Raw genomic sequence first — 27,659 nt, 5'->3', positions numbered from 1 at the left:
TGGCCTTGAACTCCCAGAGATCCGCCTGCCTCTGCCTCCCGAGTGCTGGGATTAAAGGCGTGCGCCCGGCGGCTCTTCTCTATCTTGCACCATCTCACTGGACCAGTTTCTCTCTGCCTACCTGGTCTCTGCAGCTGCTTATGAAATAACCACTCTGAGGCTTATTATCAGTTACAATTATTTGGCCAATGGCTTAGGCTTTTTATTGGCTCTCTTATTTAAATTAACTCATTCCTACTGATTTGTGTATCATCACTACATGGCCGTGGCATAACCTCTGTTCTAGCATCTTTCTCCTTAGGCTGCTCTTGGCATCTCTCTCCAGTGGCTACAAGGCATCTCCTTAACTCCTTGAAAATTAAGGATTTTTGACATTGTTTATTTTTAAGCATAGATAAGATGAATGGCTTAGAAAGGCATATTTGATGGTGGGTATGTTAACAGTAAAGCAAGAAATAAGACAAAAATAGTGATTGTTATCTGATCTAAAGGAACTATATATCTCCAAATTCTGGGGGTAGAAAAAGCCAGCATTCCTCAGAAAGCCATTTCCGCTCTACCAAAGGAGCCAGTTTCTTCATCACTTGGGGCAGAGACACAAATGGCTATCCATGGTACCAATTAGCATGCCAAAGTACATGCTGGCCTCCAGTCTCCCTCAGTTATTTCAGCGTCCATGTTGGCATTCTGGATCCTCTCATCCCACCCCTTAACCCTAAACTTCTCCAGCTCAGAACCTCCCCTCCCCTCCCCCATCCAGCTGTGTGTGTGCTTACTCAAACTCTCTTCCTCTCTCCCCCCCTCCTCTCTTAGTCCCTCTTCTGCTCCTCTTTAGATCTCCTTTGCCATCACACTTCTCTTTGTCTTCATCACCCCCTATATCTCCTTCTCAAGGCCAAGTCCATTCTGCTGCCTATGTTCAACCTAAGGCTTTCTTCTTCCTACTCTGGACTCTTCCAGATGACTCTGGCTATACTTTCCCCTCACAGCTATAATAAAAACCTTACACTTAACCAAACCTTGGAACAGTCATGTCAGTTTATACAATTATGTTACAAGGTCTTTAAAATGTTCCAGACAAGAGAGATCAGGAACACAAACAAAAGGAAATGGTGGTTTAATGGGTTAAGATCAAACAAAGTGAGTCCCCATGGTGGTGCACAAACCTTTAATCCCATAATCCAAGCACTCAAGAGGCAGAAGCTGCCTGATCTCTATGAGTTCAAAGTCAGCCTGGTCTAAATAGTGAGTTCTACTGAGCTTCAGGACAGCTAAGGCTGTTACACATAGAAACTGTATCCCCAAAACGAAAAAACAAAACCAAAGCAAACAAACTAATCAACAGTGTAGTAGTTAGTCAAAGATCTATCTTTACCAATAAGCTCTCTGGGTTCAAATTCTGTCTCTATCACTTCCTAACATGAATTTCTCTAAGATGATAATATTCACAGTAGTGAACCACCTACATATTATGGTGTAGGAGTTCCTTCTGTTTGTGTGTTGCTTGCATTGGTTAATGAATAAAGAAACTGCCATGGCCTAGCTGATAGGGCAGAACTTAGGTAGGCAGGGAAGACAGAACTGAACCCTGGGAGGAAGAAAGGCAGAGTCAGGAGAAAGATGCCATGGATCTGTGGGAGACAGACGCTGAGAATTTTCCCCGGTAAGCCACTGCCATGTGGTGATACACAGATTAATAGAAATGGGTTAAATTAAGATTTAAGAATTAGCCAATAAGAAACTGGTGCTAATGGGCCAAGCAGTGATTTAATTAATACAGTTTCTGTGTAGTTATTTCAGGGCTAAGCTAGCTGGGCGGCCAGTATAAACAAGCAGGCCCTCTTCCTGTTACAATATTAGATGAATATTTTGCATATCACCATAGAATCTTCATCTGGCGATGGATGGAGATAGAGACAGAGACCCACACTGGAACACTGGACTGAGCTCCCAAAGTACCAATGAGGAACAGAAGGAGGGAGAAGATGAGCAAGGAAGTCAGGACCAAGAGGGGTGCAACCACCCACGGAGACAGTGGGGCTGATCTATTGGGAGCTCACCAAGGCCAGCTGGATTGTGACTAAAAAAGCAGGGGATAAACCCGGACTCTCTGGATATGGCGGACAATGAGGGTTGCTGAGAAGCCAAGGACAATGGCACTGGGTTTTGGTCCTACTTCTTGTTCTGGCTTTGTGGGGGCCTAGCCAGTTTGGATGTTCACCTTCCTAGATCAGGATGGAGGCGGGAGGACTTTGGACTTTCCACAGGGCAGGGAACCCTGACTGCTCTTCAGACTCGAGAGGGAGGGGGAGAGGAGTGGGGAGAGGAGTGGGGGGAGGGTGGGAGGAGTGGGAGGCTGGGAGGAGGCGGAAATTTTTTTTTTCTCAATAAAAAAAAAAAGATACCATCTTACACCTGTCAGAATGGCTAAAATAAAAAACACCAATGATAAAAAAAAGATAAATCTGTAAGACTAGCAATGGGCATGCTGTAAGTAGTACTATATGCATACATAAAAAATTTAGTAGTTTAAGAAAATTAAATTTAGAGATTATCAATTTTAATTATATTGATTTACCTTTGTCAGCAGTTTATCTTTAAGTATATATGAAAATTCTTTTTCACTCTCTGATTCTGAAGTTGAGAGATCTTTATAATTTTTTTTTGTTTTTGTTGCCCTTCGTGGAAGTCTGGTTCTCTGATCTACAACTATTTCATCATCCTTTTTGGTAATGTTTTTATTGCGTGCCTTTAGGAGAATATTTCATGATTATTATAATATCAGTAATAGAGGTATCAGAAATATAAGCTATTTGTGATAAAAATGCAACATTGGCAGCTACATACAAAATATATGTAGGAATGAAATGATTCTTGATTGAAAAAAACTACCATTCTTGTCATCTATCACTGTTTTATTTCTACCATGCAATCTCTAAGAGAAATAATTTCCAAAGTTACACACACACACACACGTACGTGAGGGAGTATACTCGGTAAAGTACTTGCTGCATAAACACAGAGACCTGAGTTCAAATATTCAGAACAAATATAAACAAGCCAAGCACAAGGGTCAGTTCTTATAATCCCAGTACTGGGGAGGCAGACAGGTGAATCCCTGTGGTCACTAGCCAGCTAGGACAGTCAGATTTCATGAGCTCATTGATCAGACATTTCAATCAAAGTGGTGAACTCTAGGCTTAGTAAAATGTGGAGAAGTGATCAAAGAGAGCATCCCAATATTGTTAACCTTTAGCCTCCACATATACTGGCACAAGTAGTATATATCCACACACAGGTGCATGCATGCAGAACACATGCATGTACACATAGATATACATGCATACTCCAAGACACTATTAAAAATAGAATGCATGATAAAAATAATGCAAAGGCAAGGTCAAGGACCAGCTATGGAAACAGGTAAAAAAAAATGAAGGCATGTGTTATTGCTATAATGGTCTCTAAATGGTATTTTGTCTCTTGATTACCATTATGGATCTTGGCTGCCCCCTTTCCAAGGATGACCCTGCAAAATTCAGGAAAATAAGATTAAAATTTTCAATAGATAAAATAGTCATAACATTTCTGCAAGAATAAATTTAAAATCATAAAATAAGCCCCTCACCCTGATATGGGATTCCCTCTGTATTCTGTGAATAACATTGGTTAATAAAGAAACTGCCTTGGGGACTGCACAGGAAATAGAGGTATATGGGGAAAACTAAACTGAATGCTGGGAGAAAGAAGGAGGAGTTAGAAAGAAGCCATGTAGCTGCTGGAGTGAGATGCCAGACCTTTACCCGATAAGCCACTGCCATGTGGCGATACACAGATTACTAGAAATGAGTTAAATTAAGATATAAGTGTTATCCAATAAAAATCTAGAGCTAATGGGCCAATTTGTATTTTAAATAATAGTTTCTATGTAATTATTTTAGGGCTGAGCAGCTGGGAACCAACAAGCAGCCTCCAATAACAAATTGGCACACCAACATGGTGGATGGACTATATCCACATAAAACCTGAGAAAGCTTGAAAGGGAATCCTAGACACAAAAGAACAGAGTTAAGCATGGTTTGGTATTGGCATTTTCTTGGATGGGTTCTATTTGCTAGAAGCAAGCAGAGGCATGATTCAGCAGCAGCAGAAAAAAAAGGCCAGCTTTCTGGGCGATGCTGCCAGCGTGACCTCTAGCTCTTTCAGGAGGCCAAGCATCTAAATAAGCAGCATGATACAAACTGCTTAATGGCTCAACATAGACCCACTGCATACTTGGAACTGGGACCATGTGCGTGGCTCGAGGCAGTGAATGGCCTTCCTCCACCATGCTGGACTGTGTGAAGCAAGCAGGCAGGGCCATATATACCCTAACAATGATGCAGCTCAGATTCTTAAGAAGTGCTTATAGTCAGAATAATTACAGATATGCAATAAAGACAAATTCAGATGAAAAAGACCTCGAAATGATACACAGTGTGTTTAAAAAGGTACGTAGGTTTGGGAGAGAGAAAAAAAAGGAGTATAGAGGGTCATAAACAGTAAAGAGACAATATAATAAACATTAAAAAGTAGTACAGTAAAAATAAATGAGTCATGTAAAATTGGACTATACACAGAGAGTCTGGATTGTGTAATTATTGTGTTTACTTTGAATTTTTTGACTGTGAGAGAGCTAAGTAACCAATATACATACTTTAAAGGTATCTTGTCTTCAAAATTTGGGTCTAAGGATTTGTAGCTTTGGAAAAGAGGTTCTTCTTTTGTTTCTACAGAGGATAAAAACCTATGAAATTTTTCCAGACTAATGTGGTTTGATGCAACAAGAACCCCTGAAAAGTCGCCACATTACTAATAGCTTTAGGCCCAGTTGCTTCTTTCATTTCAAGCATAATGTCAGCCATCTTTTTATAATTCTTTGGGAGCTAAAAACAAGTAAAACTAGTGAAGCAAATCTTATTTACAAGAGTCCTATAATGCATGTTAACTTACCATCTAATCACTTCAACAAAATAATTGCCATAAAAATTTTGTATTTTTATTGATTGCAGAATTTTAGACCACTATCACCACATTAAACAATAAAAGCAACACATAGAAGGACCTCCCACACCAGTGTATGTGTTGGATAAGGCAGAGAAATGATGATACAGAAACACACAGAGCATAAATAGCAGTAATTAGATGTGTCAGGGACTAATTTTTTATTCTGTTTAAGAATATTAATATTGTTCATGAACATCAGCTACATAACTGAGTAATAGTGATCCATGAATAAAATAAGCAATGATAATATGTAATGAATCAAGAATTACGGTAAGTCACATTTGTATGTATGTAGAATCTAAGGGGAGATGGGGAGAGAAAAGTGAGAAGGGGAGGATGGGGGGAACTTGGGGAAACAGAGGATGATTGGGATAAAGGAAGGCTGGATAGGGGAGCACGGAAGCACAATTCTTAGTTAAGGGAGCCACCTTAGGGTTGGCAAGAGACTTGAACCTAGAGTGGCTCCCAGGAGCCCAAGGCCATGTCCCCAGTAGGATATGGAACCTGAAATGACCCTATCCTATAGCAATACTGCCGAATATCTTGCATATCACCATAGAACCTTTATCTGGTGATGGATGGAGATAGAGACAGAGGCCCACACTGGAGCACAGGACTGAGCTCCCAAGGTCCCAATGAGGAGCAGAAGGAAGGAGAAAATGAGCAAGGAAGTCAGGACCACGAGGGATGCACCCACCCACTGAGACAGTGGGGCTGATCTATTGGGAGCTCACCAAGGCCAGCTGGACTATGACTGAAAAAGCATGGGATAAAACTGGACTCTCTGAACATGGTGAGCAATGAGGGCTGATGAGAAGCCAAGGACAATTGCACGGGGTTTTGATCCTACTTCATGTTCTGGTTTTGTGGGAGCCTAGCCAGTTTGGATGTTCACCTTCCTAGACATGGACAGAGGGGGGAGGACCTTGGACTTTCCACAGGGCAGGGAACCCTGACTGCTCTTTGGAGAGGGAGGGGGAGAGAAGGGGGGAGGGGAAGAAGGGGGGGAGGAGGGGGAGGGAAATGGGAGGCTGGGAGGAGGCTGAAACTTTTCCTTTTCTCAATAAAATAAAAAAAAAAGAAAATATAAGAGGCTTGGGAGATATCTGTTTAAGTGATTTTCACTTAAACACAAAGACCTGAGTTTGGATCTCCAACAACCAATGTAAAAGGCAGGCAAGGCAGTTTACAATTATAATCACAGCACAGGCAAACCAAACACAGGAAGATCACTGCATCTTGCTGGCCTGTCAGTCATTTCGGCTGAACTGCCTGCCAAGCTTCAAGCTGAGAAACTCTCTCTCAAAATATAATGTAGAGAGCAATCAAAGAAGACAGCTAGCATCAACCTCTGGCAGTTCTTCCTATGCCTTTCCGCCATCCTACCTTCTTTCTCTCTTGCCCACCCATACAAATATAACCATTAGCAAAACAATGAAACAATTAGTATATGTTTTGTCCTACTTATTAGGGCCTGTTAATAATAAAGTATAAATGATAAAAGGAATAAACAAGCAAGAATCTATAAGAAACTTATGATTATCAAGCAATAGACTTAGGATTATCAAGTTATCATGCATTTCAATAGAGTATTTTATATAACTGAATATAATTATTTACACTATTTCTCTAAAAATTAATTTCTTACTTGATTTTCTACTTTTGTATTTCTTCGCATTTTTATTTCTACTGTAATCCATTAGTCTTTTTGATTTTGGTTCTCTTAGCCAGCTAATGTCAGTCTTGCTGTCATCACACCCACATTCTGTTTCAGTGTCACTAAAGAGTATTTTCTCATGACTTGCTGACATCTAGAGAGAAAGCCAACAAACATGCCTTAGTACATGTCAAACAGTATCGTAATGCCCAAATATCCAAACAATAAACTAAATGCTGGTGGCTTTGCCAATTTTTCTGTTGCTTGCTTTTTTAGCACTGGTAAGGGTTCAAAAACTCAGTGCCTTTTATATATCAGGTAAAAGTTCTATCACTTGGTACATCCCTGGATATATTTTTTTATTCCTTTTACATTTCAACCACAGTTCCCCTTCCTACACCTCCTCCTGCTGCCCTTGCCCATCACCCCCAAAACAACCCCCATCCATTCCTCCCAAAGGGTAAGACCTCCCATGGGAAGTCAATAAAACCTGGCACATTAAATTGAGGCAGGGCCAAGCCCCTCTCCCCTCCCTCAAGGTTGAGCATGGCATCCCACCATAGGGAATGGATTCAACAAGCTAGCTCATGTTCCAGGAATAGATCCTGGTTCCACTGACAGGGGCCTTTCAGATAGACCAAGCTATACAACTATCTCCTACATACAGAGGGCCTAGGTTCTGTTCCATCTGGCTCTACAGCTGTCAGTCTAAAGTTCATGAGTTCCCACGAAGAGTTTGGATCAGTCGTCGTCTCTGTAGATTTTTTTCCTGTCATGATCTTGATCTCCCTAGGACATATAATCCCTCCTCCCTCTCTTTGACTGGATTCCAAAAGAATGGGGTACAGATCTAACAGAATTCTCAACAGAAGACTCTCAAATGGTTGAAAGACATTTAAGGAACTGTTCAACATCCTTAATCATCAGGGAAATACAAATCAAAATGATTCTGAGATACCATCTTCCACCTGTCAGAATGGCTAGGATCAGAAAGATACCAAGAACAGCCTATGTTGGAAAGAATGTGGAGTAAGGGGAACACTCCTCCACTGCTGATGGGACTGCAAACTTGCACAGCTACTTTGGAAATCAATACAGCACTTATCAGAAAATTGGGACTAAACTGCCTCAACACCCAGTGATAATACTCTTGGGCATATCCCCAAAGGATGCTTAAATCATACCACAAGGACACCTGCTCAACTATGTTCATAGCAGCATTATTTGTAAGAGTCCGAATTCAGAAACAACCTGAATGCTCCTCAACTGAAGAACGGATAAAGAAATGTGGTACATTTATACAATGGAGCATTACTCAGCAGTAAAAAGAATGATATCATAAAGTATGCAGGCAAACGGATGGAAGTAGAAAAAAAAATCATCCCGAGTGACTCAAGGATAAACACAGCATATATTCACTTATAAATGGATACTAGATGTAAAGCAAAGGATAACCAGACTATAATCCTTGAATATAATTTTTTAAAGTATTCCATGATTTGTCAATAAATGCAATTTTAGGGGGCTGGAGAGATGGCTCAGAGGTTAAGAGCATTGCCTGCTCTTCCAAAGGTCCTGAGTTTAATTCCTGGCAACCACATGGTGGCTCACAACCATCTGGAATGAGGTCTGGTGCCCTCTTCTGGCCTGCAGGCATACACACAAGTAGAATATTGTATACATAATAAATAAATAAAAAGATTTAAAAAAATGCAATTTTATTTCTCATACTGTCCATGATTAGTCAGAGAAATGATGCAGTGAACAAAGTCAATACTGAATTAATCAAAATCCTCATTTCCACCATTCTTTCACACAAAGACATTGCTCAGCACAGTACGACACAGCAGTCTTAGTTTTCACCATCTCTAAGTCATTTTCTAGTGGGGTATATATTTAGTAACATAAATGACCTTTTTCACTTTACACTCAAACTGCATGAAAAATACAAGAAAAAAATTAAAACTCTCAGCCTCCACACAGAGTTGTCATAAGATTGTCATAGACAATGTCATTCTTCTCAATCATGGTTTTCAAAATGCTGTTTCGCAGGTCTTAAACTTGAAGGTACAGATCAAGGCCATTTTCCAAAATAGTTTAGAACATTTTTGTAACTATTAAATAACTTAAAATTTTCTCATTTCATCCCCTGCTAAGGGAGCACAAGTGTCAGTATATATCCTTAATAATCTATGTTCTGCATTAAGTGAACTATAAATATCAGTTTGTGGGAAGGTTGAAGACTGAATGATCTTTTGGAAAATTAAGGCATTGCTACTCTTAGTAATTCCATTTTATCTGTTTTTCTTTGTATCTTTTTGTTTTTATGCAAATTACATGTCACCTTTCTTTGGGCCAGCATGTCTACCTTCAGATTCCTCTTCTATTCCATCCCTTTAGTGTATCCACACTAGTTTGGTCAGATTGTCAACAAATGAAGACAAATTTGAACGATTACATTACATTCTTTCACTGTATTTGTCAATGGGCTCAATGTTCTTGGCAGTTGACTTTGAAAGCATAAAGTTGTCAATATCAGATGCAGACAGAAGAAAAAGAAGTCTGACTTTATTTTGTATAGTTTGGCTCTTTCACTATGTAGGTTGTGAAGGTGGAGTAAAGAGGGTTTGGAGACAGACTTTATTAACACTTGGACTTTCTCAATCTTAACAGGTATGACCAGAGGTTTCCTGCTCCAGACTCCTTAAATCTTTCAGTGTTACTTTAATGGTTGCCATTCTCTGTGCTCTGGATTCAGGGTCTGGAAGAAATTCTCAAACATATAGCTAAAGGTAAGTTATGATTTGTTCCTCACTCATCTTCATGATTGGAAGGTGAAAAATCCTTATAGCCTCAAATTCATACCTCTGTTATTTCCTCCAGTTTATTGGGTATGCTTTTTCCTCCTATAGATTCCTTGGGCTCTTTCTTGAATGGAATAATTTTTATGATGACCTGAATGTATCATACTATTCTACTCTATTTTTCAGTATCATTTCCCCTCACACGTACATCCATCCAATTGTTAACCTCTCATACAATTACCTCCACTAGTGCTTCCAATACTAGAGTCAAAGCCATCTGAAGAGCTAACAATTCGTATCATGGTTTTATATCCATGAAAATTTCAGATTGTTTCTCAAAATTCAATGACACTTTGACAGTGGAATAAGAAAGTTAAGCAGATGGAGCAGGGTCATATTGTACAACAGTTTTAGGTTGTCTCACTTCACAACAAGCCCTAATTCCAACAACAGCAATGCATAGCTAGGCTTTAAACCTTCTATTTCAGTTTTAGGTTTTTATTTTATATCCACCAAAATAATATACAAAAGATCCTTAATCCATAATAATTTGCAGAGCTACCCATATTTCTGTTTTAAAGTTGTCATATGGCAATCTCCAGAATTAGCCATGTTCATTGGATTGAAGGGCAAAGCTTTCTTCATTATTCCATGTATGTGTAATACTGTACTTACCTACTTCAGATGAAATATTCAATCCAGGAGCCAAACACAGTAACAAAATTTCACTCTGAATGTGAACTATTTTGCCTGAATACATGTAAGCGCAACTAGAATTACAGATGGTTGTAAGCTCCTTTTATAGGTGCTAGGAATGGAACTTGGGTCCTCTGGAAGAATAGCCAGTACATTTTTCGACCTCTGAGCCATCCCTCCAGCCTTTGAGTATTTTTTAAACACCAACATGTACTTTATTTTCTATTTCAATCACCTCCAGCATTAAAATATTATTAAAAGAAATACTCCTTTAAAGATGTATTTTTATGTATGTGATGTTTGTGTACCTATGTGTGTGTTAAGCCACATGTGGCAGGCGTCTGCAGAGGCCAGAAGAGATTGTCAGACCCTATGGAAATGGAGGTACAGAGGGTTTGTGAACTGTCCAATGTGGAAGCTGGGAACCACACTCAGGTCCTCTGAAGAGTACCAAGCACTCTTAATCACTGAGCTGAACTTCCTCTCTAACCCAAGAAACACACTGGTTTATACTGGCATATATCACATGTTATAACTTACTCTTTTATTTTTTGTTTTGAAAGGAGAGTCATGTTCATCATGATTCCTTACACCTAGCCTGGAGAGAAACAAAAATATGCATCAATTTAAAAACTATATCACAACTGTTTTCTTTAGACGGGGCTGGAGAGATGGCTCAGTGGTTAAGAGCACTGGCTGCTCTTCCAGAGGTCCTGAGTTCAATTCCCAGCAACCACATGGTGGCTCACAACCATCTGTAATGAGATCTGGCGCCCTCCTCTGGCATGCGGGCATACATGGAGGCAGAATGTTGTATACATAATAAATAAATAAATAAATAAATATTAAAAAAAGTAATTTTCCAGTGAGCTCCGTCTAAGTTTTTTTTTACTCCTAAGTTTTCAAATTTAACTCTTTCACTAATTTATATCACTAGTTGTGTAATTACGCCAGTTTATCCTTTCTGATCCACTGTTTAAAAATAAGTTCAAATAAACATTTTTCAATTCTATGATCAAAGTCATAATATTCAAATTACCGAGTTTTCCATGTTGAATTTAGAAATAAGTGCTGGAGTAATAATCACAGCTAGAGTAATCATGACTGTAGAATTTTAATCTACTCCTTTCATTTGTCAAAAACTCAGATTAGGGAAGATTTTTATTTAAAGACAGTAAATGTCAATGTGACCTACTGATTTATAGTCTTAAAGAAACGTACAACTTTACTGATTTCTCCATACTGGCTTCTCTAGCTGTAGCTTGAAATTCTTGGATCTATATGGAAATAAACAGGAAGGAGAAAGAAAAATACTATGTTAAAATAAGTGAAATGTAAAGAAAGTTTCTCCAACTTCAGAGAACAAGAATTGTTATTAAAATTGACTTTCCATAGTATTGATTAAAGCTAAACCAAATCCATAAAAGTAGACTGATAGTAAAAGAAATGAAAATGTATTATCACAGTGAGGACCAGTGGTTTTCTGTGACAATACATTATGGTAAAAATCTCTTACATTCTAAGAAACTAGAACACCTGCTAGACCTCACTGTTACAATTAATACACACTGATGTCACTTAAGATTGAGTAGGCTATAGGTAAACAGTCTTTTTTTTTTACCAGCCTTTAAGAGAATAATGTAATAACCAACCTTATTGCCTTAGATTTCCCATGTAACCAACTTCTCCAATGTAAGTAAGGTATAGCTGTAATCTTAACTTGTGTACCCTGCCATGACCCTAACCCAGAATAATGCATGAATACTCTAACATTTGGTGAAGACAGCAAAAATACAGGTTGAAAGCAATATCATAAAATATCCACCACAAACACTGAACATAACATCTTGTTAACAATAATGTTTTTGGGGTCAGTTGAACTCAGTAACTGAACCCCCTTGTCAAACTCTTACAGATTCTGCAAAATATCCCTCATTCCTTCCCCATATGAAGCTTTCTGTGCTGTTCAATATATGCAGACAAAAGCCTTGTGTTAAGGACACAGACACACAGAGAGACAAAGATGGACAGATTTACAAGACAACCTTCAGGCAGGCAAGGATTCAGACTCATACAACAGACAGAGGGAGATGGAATACATAGGGAGAACCAAGCAAAGAACTTAAATTGAGGTTTGCTCTTATTTAAGCAACAGGGAGGGCTTTGGTTTCTTTTGTTAATGGAACACCACATTTTTGGTGACTTAGAGTTTCTTATTAATGCATTCAAACAGAGCACAGTTTTCTTTAAAGAACAAGTCTAAAGAAGTATAATGCCTCAGTTATTCATTTGTCTTATGTTTGTTTTTTTTTTTTTTAAAAAAATCAGGGGGAATACTACCTAGATATACCTATGCTTGCTATACCAATAAACCATTTAATATTTTAAACATTGTATCTCTCTCAAGATGGCATCTCAAATATAACTGCATACAGCTGCAAAATGACTACAGAAGAACTAAGAACTAAGTCAGTGATTTCCAGCTTACGCCAAGTTTTATGACAGGTTCATCAGTGCCATTCAAGCTGAAATTATATACATCATTCCTGGGGAAAACAAAAGACTACTGTTAGTATCAACTACATAAAGAAATTCAGTTTCTTCAAATAAACACTTAAGAAAACTTACAGCGGACATCTGGAAGTAACATTAACAAAAGTCGTCTTCAGTTTTCTGTAACTTTTTCTCTGAACCTTTTCAAAAATACAAAAGTTCACATAAAAACGTTTAGATATGAGATTACTAACTGCATCAGACAGGTCACAAGCGTAAAAGTTTTAAATTGCGACACATTTTCTAGTTGTGCTCTCAGTAATATAAATCTAGCATTTTAAACATTTTTCTCAATAAAATGAGTCAACTGAAAAAAAAATTAAGAAAACCATTGTCTTCCAGAGATTTGTTTTGTTTTTTTCATTGAGCTCTACATTTTTCTCTGCTCCCCTCTCTGCCTCTCCCCCTCCCCTCTCCCTTCAACCCTCTCCCACTGTCCCCATGTTCCTATTTACTCAGGAGATTTTGTCTTTTTCTACTTCTCATGTAGATTAGATCTACGTACATCTCTCTTAGGGTCCTCATTGTTGTCTAGGTAGAGATTGTGATTTGTGGGCTTGTTTTCTTTGCTTTATGTTTAAAAAACACTTATGAGTGAGTACATGTGATAATTGTCTTAATGGATAAGGAAAATGTGCATTTACACAATGGAGAATTCTTTTTAGAAGAAACTAGCAAGCCATTTTATGTCTCCACTTTGCAGAGACTAAAGTAGGTTTCTGAACAAGAACAGAACATGTATATTTTAAAAAGTAAACAAGCTAGTATTTAAACGTAATGAAAGGATTAGCACAAACATCCTATAAGGCAGAAAAAATTATACCAGAGTAGCATAACAATAAGATAAGAATCAGAGATCAGATCCTTGATATTTGATAAATTAAGTAAACATGTAAACAACAAAAACTAAAATTATAAATGGTAAATCAAAGAGATCTGTATTTTAAGCCTGTGTAAACAGTAAATATTTTAACAAAAATCAAGATTTTAGCATTTGTCAGGACAAGATAGAATAAGCTAGGAAGACAGAACCACATCCACAGACAAGAGGCTGTGATGGACTGAATGTAGACTAAAAACCATGGACCCAAAGGTGAATGTACTAGGATCCATATTTGAAACTATTTTCGTGGTTTAGGGGATGCACCTAGTGTCTCAAGGAATGGTAGGCAAGTGCTAGCCACCTCTGAGGTGATAATCTTAGTTGCCAACTTTTGAGACAAGGTCTCAGGAAAAGTCACCTAGGCAGGTCCTGTACTTGCAATCCCCCTGCCTTAGCTTTCTGGGTAACTGAAATTACTGGAGTGCACCATGTGGCCCAGCTTAAAAAGAACATTTTCTTTGAAAAACAGAAAGTAACTTGTGACTAAATTTGTCAGTGTTATATGTTAGTGTTACAATTCATTTCAGTATTCTGTGACTTTAAATCTAATACCATTTTTATTAATATTTTAGTGCTTACAATCAAATATTAAGTATGACTATGTAGAGTTTGGCTAAGTAGCACATACCTTATTGAGTTGTAGGTCAGATTTCTTTGACAAATCACTATTAAAAAAGATACAGTATTTAAGGAGCACTTAATAACAGCAAAATATTCTTCATAAATACAATCGATATATACTAAAACATATTAACATTAACTATGCCAAAAAATGGCTACCAACACAAACCTAAAATAAAAACTCTAATTAGTCTGATAGTTTTACAATCTCACAGTAAATTTTAACTATTACAGTAAAATCTAAGTTGTATCAATAATATAAAAGGAAGTGCTAAACACTGTAAAAGGTATAGTTATGCAGGAAAATACTTTATTATTGTATAGGATTAGAGTGAATTGAAATGTGAATGAACAGTCTCACAGCTCATAAATTGTAATATTTTTAAAAGCTGATTCTTAAAAATATCAAACAAGAATTATTAACACAGTTATTTCAGCTCACAGACACACACTGTACACTTCATTAAGAAATGCATTTTTAGCACACTTAGCTTTAGTCATTACTAGGTTCCATAAATAAAAATCCTAAGATGTTTATATCTTGCAGATTGCTCTCTGAATGCCACACTGTACTGTTTCATAATGTATGACACTTTATATAGTATAATACAGTACTGGAATGCTCTATGTTATATAATTTAAATAGCTACCATTGATAAAAGTTATTAGTAGGAAAATGTTATATGCAGGAAAATATATAGGATTAGAGTGAATTGAAATGTGAATGAACAGTCTCACAGCTCATAAATCGTAATATTTTTAAAAGCTGATTCTTAAAATATCAAACAAGATTAGTTAACACAGTTAACTAATTTCTACTAGAAAGTGACATTATCCAAAACATGTCCATAAAACATTTCCCATACTATGCAAGCCAATTTAGTTGCAGATGTCAAAAATACTTGTCTCAATTTATGAATATACCTGCCATTCAGAGATTCCTTTAATTTTCTTGTAGACTTCATGCCATCATTTGGGTTGTATCTCTTATTAATTTGGCTTATCAAGGATTCTGCTGCATCAGTAAATCCTTTCCCTTTTGACTTCTCTCTCTGAAACAATTATAAGTTACTTTAAAACTATTACCTAACTTTTAAGGGAAAATAAATGCTGAAAGAACGTTTAGGAAATCTGATTCTACAGAGACCTACAAAACAATGAGTGGTCAGAAATTATCTAAAGTCTAGACTTTATACAGCAATCAAAATCATTCCATATACAGAGAGCTATGTTGAATGCTTCTTACATATTTTTAAATGTTATTATACATGAAAATAAAATACTTAAGGGAAAAGAGTTCTTTTGAAAAGATCAGTAAAACTGGCAACATTACAGCAAAGTTAACTAAGGATTAAAACAAAAGGATGTAAATTGCTAACACCAGTAATGAAGAGGCCATCGCTTTTAATCACAAGCACATTAGGATAATTATTGAGCTCCATGTCCATAACACTGGTAACAAGATGGAATAATTCCCTGAACGATGCAATTTTTAAAAACTCAGGCAAAGAGAAATGGGATTATTTGAAAACACCTATATTTATGGATCCAATCAATGGTTAACCTTACAAAACAAAAGGCACCAGCAGACCCAGGTGGGTTTACTAGTGAAGCCATTTAAGAAAGAAATTATATAAATTTCTCCCTAATATATCCTAGAAGGCACAGAACAAAACATCACAAAAGCAGGAAAACTAGCCAGTAGCTAGCAAATCAAATCCAATAATGTCAGAAAAGAACTGCACACCAGAAACAAGTAGTACTTACTCCTGGTATGCAAGACTGTGTCAACTTTTAAAACTCAATGCCTATCATCTCTCACCTCAGCCTGAGGGAGGAAAGTCCTATCAACAGATACACATGAAGCATCTTAGGATGATTTAAAACTTAAATAACCTCAGCAAATTAAGAAGAGAAGGGGATTTGCACATCTAGATAGGACTCACATATTGTAGTGTATACATGAAACACCCTCCTGAAAGGATCATGTGTTGAAGGCTTGGCCCCAGCTAGTGACACTCCTGAGAGTGGTGTTAACCTCATCAATGGATTACTTTATTGATAAGTTCATAGTTGAATGGGTTAGGAGGTAGGGGATGCCTTGATGTAAAAAGGAAATCACCCAGAAATAAACCTTTGATGGGTATAACTTGTCCTCAGCCCCTTCCCTCCTCCTGCCTTTTGGTTCTCCTTCTTGGCCACTATGAGGCAAATAGCTTTGTAACACCATGTGTTCTCTGCTTAAGAGACCACAGACTGTCTTTTAAACTATGAAGGAAGATAAGCCTCTACAAGTCTCTTCCTCAGGTATTTGGATCACAATGAAAGAAAAGTTAACATCTATTTAAAATAATTATGGAAGCCGAGACATGACTCAGCAGTTAAGAGCACTAGTTGCTCTTTCTGAGGACCTGGGTTCAGTTCAAAGCAAGCACATGGCACATAACAACCATGTATAAGCCTAGTTCCAGGGATTACACACCTTTTTCTGACCTTCAAGGACAGTGCGTGTATGTGGTCATATTCATACATGCAGGTAAAACACTTAAACACTTGTTTTTTTAAAACTTCAAAATTACAAAACAAGTTATAGCTATCATCAAACTTAATGGTGAGAAGCTAGATCTTTTTTAATATGAGAAGATTTTACCTCTCATCGCTTGGTTTTAAAAATCATAATGGAGCTGATGAGGGAGGGGGACTTGATCGGGGGAGGAATAGGGAAATGGGAGGCAGTGGCGGGGAGGAGGCAGAAATCTTTAATAAATATATAAATTAAAAAAATCATAATGGAAGTCTAGATAACTCAACAATAAGCAATGAAAGAATTAAAATTTCATAGATAATATTTACAAAACTCCTAAAAATATATAATAAAACTCGTAAAAACTAACAGTGAAGTGGAAAGATGCAAAATTAAAACAAAAGTCAATACTTACAAAAGAGAAATACTACATGACTCTGATAAAAAAAAATCCAAGAAAATCCAAAAGATATTCCATATACATTTTATAGAGTATTGTCAAAGTTGAGGCTTAACTTCATGGCTTTAATGTAATCCCAGCAAGCTATTTTGTGTTAGAAATAAACTCAACCTCAAAAGCTAATGATAGCAACAGGCAAAAGGGAAAACCGACATTGCTTTATTTCCATATTGCTTTATTTCCAGACTATTAAAACTTGCAGTCAAGACAGGACTGAAATGCCAACACATGCAAAAGATCAATACCACAGTATCAAGAACCTAGAATTAGATTCCCCTCAACACAAAATAGAGTGGAGGAAAAAAGACCAAAAACAAAAAACAAAAACCAGTTCAGAGAATTAGACAGTCTTTTTCACTAGTATCAGATCCAAAAGAAACTGGCTAACTGTGGTGCCTAAAGACCATGGTGGCCTCCAGGCTCATTCAGTCAGTACTTGTGTCTTTTCTTAGCTCTTCTCACCCAAGCCTCTACCCTAAAACACTGCTGACATTTAGGCCATACGCCCTTGGCCCACTCTCTTTGCTCTTTTTAAAGTCTTCTTTTTCTTCCTCTCTCACCCTCCTCCCCTTTTCTCAAAGCCATGTTTGTTCTACCCCTTTCTCTTCCTGCTCTAAGACTTCCAGATGTCTCTGACTGTACTCTCCCTTGTATCTACAAATAAAACCTTCCCCTCTACCATACCTTGGAGCAGTCACAGTCTTGTCCTCACTATATAATATCATGCTAGAATACACTGAACAAGCATATAGTAAACAGAACCTTTGCTCCGCACAAACAGTTAAAACAGATCACAGACCTAATTGTAAACCACAGAATAAAAGACGCCATGTAAGATAATCTACATGAATTGTGTTTGGCAGTACCTTTTCATATAGAATCTTAACAACATGCCAAATACATAGAATGGCAAAAAAAAAACAATGAAAGCTCCTCTAAGTCATGATTTTAAGAAATTTCAACTGAGAACCACTCCATACTAAAACGAAAATCCCTGATAGCACTAAGTACTAGCAAGCATGTAGCATAATTCTAATTGCTGATACAGATGCAAACTAATACTATTGCTTTAGAAGACTTTTTGACAAACTCTAAATACGCAAACAATGTGATCCAGTCATCAGGAATAGGTAGAAAAAACAAGAATTCTTCAACAATGGAAAAAATTCAATCTCTTGATGGTATAAAAGCACAACAATGTATAATGCAAATCTTAATATAAACTACAGACATGAATTAATAATGCCACATCTCTATAAATTGTACCATTTAAGATGTTATTAAAGGGAAATGGAAACATTCACTGTAACCATAAAACGTTTCCTAAATGAGTGTCTAGGAAAATTGCTGAAAAATTAAGACTACAAAGAATTATCACCACTGTATTTGAGAATTTTTTTTTTAATTTCACATTTTAACCACAGTTCTCCCTCCTCCCTCTCCACCTGCTCCCATTGGCTTCCCCCCAACCCACTCCCCCCCATTCACTCCTCCCAAAGGGTAAGAGCTCCCAGGGGGAGTCTGGCACATGAAGTTGAGACAGAACTAAGTCCCTTCCCCCTGCATTAAGGCTGAGTGAGCAAGGCATCCCACCACAGGGAATGGGTTGCAATGAGCTAACTCATGCACCAGGGATACAGCCTGGTCCTACTGACTGGGACACCCAGAAACAACCTGGATGCTGCTCAACTGAAGAATTGATAAAGAAAATATGGTACATTGACAAAATGGAGTTATTACTCAGCTTTAAAAAACAATGATATTATGAAATTTGCAGGCAAATGAATGGAACTAGAAAAAACCATCCTGAATGAATGTAACCCATACTCAGAAAGACAAACATGGTATGAAGTCACTCATAAGTAGATACTAAATGAAAAGGAAAGGGTAACCAGGCTACAATCCACAGACTCAGAGAGGCTAGGTAACAAGGAGGACCCTAAGAGGGACACATAGATCACTCTGGGAAGAGAAATTTTATGAGATTTCCTGGATAAACTGGGGTTGAAGGAGGGCGGTAGAGGGGAGGGGATGGGGGATGACAACACAAGGGAATGTGATAGTCGAGGAGGGGAGGGGTGAAGTGGGAGAGCAATGAAAGAGATATCTTGATAGAGAGCCACTATGGGGTTAGGAAGAAACCTGGTGCTAGGAAATTCCCAAGAATCTACAAGACGACGACAGTTAAGACTCCTAGCAATAGTGGAGAGGGAGCCTGAACTGGTCTTCCCCAGTAATCAGATTGTGAATATCCCAACTGTCATCACAGAGTATTCATCCAGTAACTGATGGAACCGATGCTGAGATCCACAACTGAGTACCAGACCAAACTCTGGGAATCCAGCCAAAGAGAGGGAAGAGGGAAAATGCAAGCAAGGGAGGTCAAGATCATGATGGAGAAAACTCATGAACTTTAACAGCAGCTGTGAAGCCTCCATGGGACTGAACAGTTGTGAAGATAAGTTAGTTTTTAAAATTCTAACAGTACTTAAAAAGCTAAGGTCTGTTCACTTTATATTTCTTTCTGGGTTCAACTCTATGTATTTAAAAACTAATAAAAAGTATGTTAATCATTTTAAAGTCTGTGTTTTTATAAATAAAGGAAGTTATCACTATCCCTTCTTGACAGAAGATGTGTTACCGGCTTAATAAAATGTGACAAAACTGAATCTCCCTGAAAACAGTGTATGACTTCAGATCTCCCAGAACAGGAGAGCCTTGAGTCTTACTGAATTACAGAGGTGCTATTGTTCTGTGCGGATCTAATAAACAGAAGGCAGTCAGACAGATGACTATAGGAGCCTGATCCACCACAGAAAGGGCAGGAAATGCTGTGTAATGACACAGGAAAGAGTGCTATTAGGAAAAAATAGCAAGCTGATTTAAAGAAACCTAACTTAGAAAATATGTTACATTTTTGACATTATGATAAATACTTGAGAGAACTTGAGAGTAAGAGTTATGTTTTTTCCTCATGATTTATTTCAGAGACTGTAGTTCACAGTCCCTTTGGCCTTGTCACTTTAGGCATGAGGTGAGGCTGAAAATCATGGCCACTCATAGAAAAGCAGCATTGTGAAACACTAATTCAATTTACACTTTCAGAGGGATAGAGAAAAAAGAAATCAAGGGTTGTTTTATTCATACATACTTACATGCTTGTTCCAAGGGGCTGTGTTAGGAGGTAAATGAGGAACTTAAGGAAGCATCTAGGAACTGAATTATCCATGTCAAGTCTATGGCAATACGTTAAGACTCTCTTAACAGTAAGCACTCTATGGGTGTGTAAGAAATGAATACAGCCAATACTCACCACTGGCATTTCTTTTAGTGCACATGAGTTAAGTTCAGAAGTCAGTTCTTTCCTTGATTTTGTACTTCTCCTCATGCTTTTTCTAGAAGGGCTTTTATCACAAAGAGTAGCATCCACATCTTTTGACAATACACATGTCTTCTTATAGATGAGTGATTCTTCAGTTTTCTTATTTAGGAGTACTGATTTATAAGTAGTTTCAGATTCAATATGCCAATCACTCTGCTTAGTGTTTTCAGTATTTTTATTTTGTGAATGTTTAGAATGATTTTGTTCTTGATTGTTTCTTTCACAAACTTCTGCTTCATCTGAATTGTTATACTTGAATACATCTTTCTTGTATTTTACCCTATGTGTTTCTTCAGAATCATCATCAAGTGATTTTTGTTTAGTGCATTTTTTGTTGACATCAGTGTCTACTAGAAGAATAAGAAAGTCTTTTAGAATGAGTTTATAGGTAACATCTAAACTTTATTGTGTTTCCCTGAGCACTACTGCATTAACAGATAAGACTATTTTCACCTTGGGTAAAAGTATGTCCTGGTAAAGTACGGGCTCTCTGGTTATTGCAGAGTTTGATGGTTGTTACAGGTGTCCAACATGCCCATTTGGAGTGTGCTGTATTTTTAGAGATATCCATAACACTAGGTAATCTAGAAAAAATAGTATTTGTTCAATATATTATCAAATACAAGTGCATGACTCTTTTTAAGACATTATGTTTATATACAGTCAATGTTTTTTTAGAACATTGTTAAATGTAAAACTTATAGCATGTGAAATATAACTGATAAGATTAAAAATACTCGAAAAGAATCATGATGTTACTACACTGCTATATTCCTAAATACATCTTTCATATCCTAATCTATCTTATTGTAAATTTAAACTAAGGAAAACTTTCCACACTAGTACTGCAAAGATCTTACAGCTCCTTCATACGGAAAGAATAAGACAGCTTCTTTCTTATTGTTCCATCATAGCTATCAATAAATGTTATGACTGGCATTGCATTCTAATAATAGAAAGGCCTTTCTTTCAAATCTGTTAAATTTAATTCACCCAAAATATGAATACATGCTAAGGGGTCTGATAGATTCTCTTATACTCACGCAGACTCATCTACTTTCTTCACTGCATATACATCAGAAAAATTGTCCTCAATTTCATCTAAATAAAACAAAATCATAACAGTCACTTTTTCATGCAGTTAGAAGAATGAAGTGTGAATATAATTCTATATAAGTGGACATTTTGAGGTAAGAATACATAGATTATGCTCTCCTCCCTGACTCAAACTTCCCAGGAGCAGAGGTTATATAGTCTATTTTCTCATCACACTGACATTTCTTTATATAATGTCGGCAGTTATTATAAACTTATTTCCAAATTAATGAAAGCCACTGGGGCTAAGAAGACTAAAAAGGCTCACTTGTTCTTTTTCACTCCCACCCATCTGCATGGTCACACATGTATACATACACAATTGCATGTACACAGACTTGTATGTGCACACTAAAAACACGCACGCATGCATATACTTTTGCAGCTGCACTCACAGTGACTAAAATTAATCTTAATCCACAAAAGTACTTACTGAAATTTTGGTCTAGGGATTCATTGTCTTCATTTTCTTTGTTTTCTACAGCTTTAGTAGTTTTGTCATGCTATCAACAGAGGAAACATATATGTAAATACACATTAAGATATTATATGAATTCAGCTTTTTAAAGACCATTAATAAGGTTTGGAGAAAATGTAAGGTTGCCTCTGTATGAAAATTAGGTGGTATACATTTCATGAACATTATGCACACACTCTAAGACCATCATTGCCTGATCTTGAAATGCACCAAAGCCCAGCTCTCACTGTAGACATGAAGACAGAAGAGCCCACAACTCTCACTGGAGACATGAAGACATGAGAGGCCACAATTTTCACTGGAGACATGAAGACATGAGAGCCCACAACTTTCTAATCTCATCTCAGAGTTACTACACTTAAGACTAATGATGATTTCTGAAATCTCCACGTATATCTGTCTTGTTGCTGTTGACTTCATACCCTATTCTCTTTTACCAAAGTACAAAGAGCTGAAACTTATTAAAATTTAATTGCTCATTAAAATTTTTTGAGCACTTTCCAGGTAATTCTTTTCCCAAAATCAATATTTCTTCCTATAGCCACAGATTCATCCTAGATCAAGATTAAAAACAATCCAACAAACAAAACCCTAACATCACTATCAGCAAAGTACATTGCCTAGATGCAGATATTTTACCTTGCCCTTAGTTGTCCTCTTTGGGATGCCAGTCATCACACAATACTCAGAACCATGCCACAAAATTAGAAAAATAGTGACTTTATTCACAAACACTTATACTACACTATTTAAACCATTACTTTGACAATAGCTTATAATTTATTTAACTCTTAGGCCATTCATCTTTCTGCACACACTAATTTAATAGCTTTCATCTTTGGAGCTAGGCTCCTGTTTCTTCATTGGGTTCTTACTGCATCCTATGCGTGCATCTGAGGATGCTTATGCTTTAACCATAAGGCAGTCGTATTAATCCGTCCAACCCCATGCTAGACTTTCAGACACTTAAAGACACTCCACTACAATCTCACATTCTGTATTAATCTTCTCGCAGCAGACACAAGTTTGTATAATAAAAGAATGACAGAAACTTCCTTTTTCTTAGTAATATGTGAAGTTTCAGGTACAGTGAAACAGGCACTTCAGAATTTTAATGAAAGCACATGCCAGAAGAACACTTTCAAAGATTACTGGTATTTAGAAAAACTTGTCATCTTCTAAATATTGTACTTGAAAAAGAAGGCAGCTCAGTATAAATTTCTAAAATAACTTGTTAAAATTTATTTGAACACAAAGTATCCTTACTTTGTCTCTAATATTCCATCTGTTTCTTCCATCAGATTGTCTAGATTTGAGTGACACAGCACAATCCACTTCTCTTTCTGATGTTTTAGAAACATCAGCTTTTTCAGCAGAAGTTATTGCTTGCAGTGGTGCCCTACTTCTTCTTTGGGGCGTTGCTAAAGGAACAAAGATAACACAGCTATTTTTCCTGCTGTTACAGAGGTACTTTCAGATGAGGAAGGTAAGAGGTGGAAGTTCTCAGGACATTCCTAGGTTTCTGGCAACAACTAAGTGGACACTATACCATTTAGTACAATGAGAAAAAAACATCAGGAAAGATACAAAGAATTATTAAATCAGAAACTACTCATTTGATAAATCTGTCATGCACAGGGCTGTTACCCAGAGTGTAACAAGATTTTTATTTTTTTGGACTTGAAACTTATTATTAAGTTGTCATCAGAGCAACTACTACTAGAATGTGCCAGGTACTATATGTCAATATTTTACAACATTATTTGTTGCATGAATGGTTTTATGTAATCCTGTACCCAAACTGATGAGGTATTTTGGCTCCACGGGTTGGAAAATAAATTGATTCTGAATTTAGAGGATACTGCGTGTCAAGTACAAAGCTGGTAGTAAAGAACTAAATCCAAGAAACCTTATGACTCCAACACGGTTTCTAATCACTATGTTATAATGCCTTCTGCTTAAATTATGATAATTAACAGAATATTAATATTTTAATATTTGTTTAAGTCAATACCTTTTCTTCTAAGATACCGTGATTTATATTTTTACCAATTTTATATCCAGAACTTCCCAGAATAAAAATTCCCCCCCTAAAATACTTGCTACAATCTTTTAAGAGTGTTTTACACTTACATGTGTTGATTAAGAGTATTGGACTTCTCACTGTGTATCTATCTGCATCGGGAACTATCATTGATGCTTCAGACATTTTCTTTCTGCAAGGTGTAGTTATCTTAAACCACAAGAAAAAGCCACAATAAAAGTATATTCTGTTTAAACATTAACTATCCTGCAATTTTAGTCACAGAGTTTTGCTTGACTACATGCAAAATGTGAAGTATTTTTAAGTAATTACAATGTCCCACAAATTTCTTTGTTTTAAGCTAACTTACTTAAATGGTTTTATCTTCATGTTTGGTAATGACAAAAATGTTTTAGAATATTTATAGATCACTGGGCTTACATAATATAGTACCTTTGTAAGCTAAAATTATTTTATAGATATTTATTGATGAATAACTTGTGATTTCCAACATTTCATGAAGATAATGTTTGCACATTTAGGTATTTAAAACTACTTTGAATGCTTTCAAAATGTTAAGCATTTTCCAGTATTTTTCCTCATCTACTATCATTTAAAGTAACAGGAATTCAGAGCCACCAATTATAATAAAAGTTTGAATTACCCCACATCACTGAAAGTAACAGAAATTGGTAAGTAGAAGTAGGGAATACAGGGGACACAAGTTTCAGAGAATGCCACATAAATAAGATGGCTCAAAGTAAAAAACAAAAAACAAAACAAAACAACAACAAAAAAAAACACCTCAGGACTGTTTAAGGTTGTATTTTATGTTAGAACCAAAGCAAAGATATGACAGAAAAAAAAAAAAACTTAAGTGGGAAAAAGTAACTCATCTATATATCTCCAATTTAGAATGTCCAAGTGTACAATATAACAAACATGACTTACTAAATAACATACTTGCTTCCGTTTGCATTTGGTTTTTTTTTGTTTTTTTTTTTTTGGTTTTTCGAGACAGGGTTTCTCTGTGGCTTTGGAGCCTGTCCTGGAACTAGCTCTGTAGACCAGGCTGGTCTCAAACTCACAGAGATCCGCCTGCCTCTGCCTCCCGAGTGGCGTGCGCTTCCGTTTGCATTTGTAAAAGATGGGACAAAAACTGAAATGCTACATCAAGGCAACATTGTATTTATCTACTCTAGGTACCTTTGCTCTGTTTCCTTCAGCAGTGGAGTTTAGTAATAAAGTAATTCAGTCAACACCATATTTACCTCATCCTGGCTGCTTGTTCTGTCTTCCTGCTTGCTGCTGCTGTCCTCTGTTGGAGGATTTTCAAGTCTCTTCTGAAGGTTAGGTTTCTCTTTTAGATGAACAAGGTCTTCTTTGACTGGAGATGGTTGACTTTCTGGCACTAGAATCTGTTGAATTTAAAATGCAGAAAACTCCATCTTAAAAAAGAAACTACAAAACAAATGCATCTCTCAAAAACCACTGTACTTTGGCAAAGCTTCTGCCCCCTCACATTCACACTATCTTCCCTTACCAGGCATTTTCTAAGTTTCACAAAATGACCCAACAAAACAGTCACCTTTGCAAATAAGCTCTGCCACTTACAGTTCTTATTTTTAAAATTAGTAAATTATAGTTTTCAATAATTCTTTACTTCTATAATGAAATTATAACTAAAATGTTTTATTATAGAATTTATATTTAGACCATTTGCTTTCCACATAATCACTCTCTAAAATAAACTTTACCACTGTAATTTTATTTAGCGTAAAAAAAAAATCAAGTAAGTCAGAGACATACCTGTGATCCAATTGCATCAAAAAGTATATGAATAGATGTTTTGGCAACTGAAACACCTTGTTTTCTGGTAAATTCCTAAAATTCAGAATTCAAAGTGATGCCATTTTCTTCCTATTTCATGCATTTATTTCCTACCCATTTTCTCCCCCAACCACCAATTATCCCCAAATCATTACTATACATACATACATGGTCTAACTTAAGAACACATCCATTACTTAGCACTATCCGGTCTTAAGTTTTCTATTTTACTGCCTAAGGGTCCCTTATGAATATATATTTTTGACATTTTTTTGAGACAGAATCTTGTTAGGTAGTTCAGGCTGGTCTTTAACTCACAATGACACAATAACCCAACTGTCCCTCTGCCTTCTGAATACTGGCGTGTATTCAAAATTGTTAAGAGTATCAATGGGTTTTTGATCCTACTGCACGTGCTGGCTTTTGGGGGGCCTGGGCAGTTTGGATGCTCAACTTACTAAACCTGGATGGAGGTGGGCAGTCCTTGCCTTCTGAATACTGGCGTGTATTCAAAATTGTTAAGAGTATCTCCCGAAAATGTCCCATAAACTGCCACCTTATATTTTCAGTTAAAGAGTGCTGGCTTATACATAGTCTTCCATATTATTATTTCTCCATATGCTATTTCAAGTCCCATCTCCATAATCATGCTTTGCACTGTGACTCTCAATGGACATTCTCCAATTTATATAATTTTTCCATAGGTCAATTGTTTAGTTCTATCATTTCTACTAATTCTCAAAATGTTTAATATTTTGAAAATGTTTCATTTTAGTCTTCAAAGACATAGTGACTCAAATGATCTCACCAGCTACTGCCAGATGACTGTCACCTGAGACAGTTCATAAAGACATCTCAAGGATACGACTTAATGAGCCAATAAGCACGCTACAGAACTGCTTAAAATCATGTTATTTGTTGTGTGTTCATGTACATGTGCCACAGTGCACATGTAACGGTCAGGACAATTTGTGAAACCAGTTCTCTCATTCCAACAAAGGTGGAAACTGGGGAACAGACTTTGGTCTTCAGGCTTGGTGGCAAAGTGCCTTTTATCCACTGAGGCATCTTGTAAGCCATTCACAGTACAATTTTAAAGAGCTAAGAATCTATGCCATTTTAAGATTCTGATAATGGAAAAAGCAGTATAACTTAACAGTCCCAAACAGTCTGTAAAAACATAATACTATTTATTGAAGGGAGATTTTAAAAGCTTACCTTGTACTTATTTCCACCAAAAATCTTTTTAGTCACATTGGTGATTTCCAATGATGCATCAAAATACAAAAGTAACTCCTTCCCTTCTTTTCTACTAATTCTTACTATATTTTTCAGAGTTATAGCCAGAAGCTTCTTTGATTCTCTTACTGTATATAGAAAACATTAATAATAATAAATTAATGTCTATGATACTAGTCTATAACTATTATAAATAAAATATGCAGCAAATTGAATCAAAATACATTTTAAATTGGAAATTGTTTACCCAACTCTAACTACACAAACAAATCAGTCAATTTATATTTCACTTTCAGTGTCCTCATCTATAAATTATATCACAATGCCCTCAACATTGAGATAGGTCCCTGGAACAGTTTCCAGGCCCT

The 27,659-nt window shown here is 36.7% G+C and overlaps 1 protein-coding gene across 2 annotated transcripts in view; it reads right to left on the bottom strand.

Annotated features, from left to right (window-relative positions):
* Sycp2 (synaptonemal complex protein 2) overlaps nt 1-27,659 on the bottom strand; it is a 53,379-nt gene that overhangs the window by 10,994 nt on the left and 14,726 nt on the right. The window contains exons 14-31 of one of the 2 annotated variants that reach the window (XM_005362765.1): nt 27,271-27,419; nt 26,032-26,106; nt 25,494-25,640; nt 24,333-24,432; nt 23,466-23,620; nt 22,155-22,224; nt 21,670-21,727; nt 21,080-21,210; nt 20,558-20,973; nt 15,185-15,312; nt 14,268-14,304; nt 12,832-12,902; nt 12,692-12,749; nt 11,425-11,480; nt 10,730-10,801; nt 6,695-6,846; nt 3,492-3,529; nt 2,579-2,749 (exon numbers count right to left, since the gene is read on the bottom strand). In XM_005362765.1, coding sequence (XP_005362822.1) covers nt 2,579-2,749; nt 3,492-3,529; nt 6,695-6,846; nt 10,730-10,801; nt 11,425-11,480; nt 12,692-12,749; nt 12,832-12,902; nt 14,268-14,304; nt 15,185-15,312; nt 20,558-20,973; nt 21,080-21,210; nt 21,670-21,727; nt 22,155-22,224; nt 23,466-23,620; nt 24,333-24,432; nt 25,494-25,640; nt 26,032-26,106; nt 27,271-27,419 — 2,084 coding nt within the window. Of the gene's footprint in view, nt 1-2,578; nt 2,750-3,491; nt 3,530-6,694; nt 6,858-10,729; nt 10,802-11,424; nt 11,481-12,691; nt 12,750-12,831; nt 12,903-14,267; nt 14,305-15,184; nt 15,313-20,557; nt 20,974-21,079; nt 21,211-21,669; nt 21,728-22,154; nt 22,225-23,465; nt 23,621-24,332; nt 24,433-25,493; nt 25,641-26,031; nt 26,107-27,270; nt 27,420-27,659 lie in introns of both variants that reach the window. The other variant, XM_005362764.1, reaches the window with a different exon arrangement.

This window comes from Microtus ochrogaster, linkage group LG8, assembly GCF_000317375.1.
Source record: "Microtus ochrogaster isolate Prairie Vole_2 linkage group LG8, MicOch1.0, whole genome shotgun sequence".
Classification (NCBI taxonomy): domain Eukaryota; kingdom Metazoa; phylum Chordata; class Mammalia; order Rodentia; family Cricetidae; genus Microtus; species Microtus ochrogaster.
The sequence above is the reverse complement of the archived record's forward strand: the minus strand, read 5'-3'. Positions and strand labels throughout refer to the sequence as shown.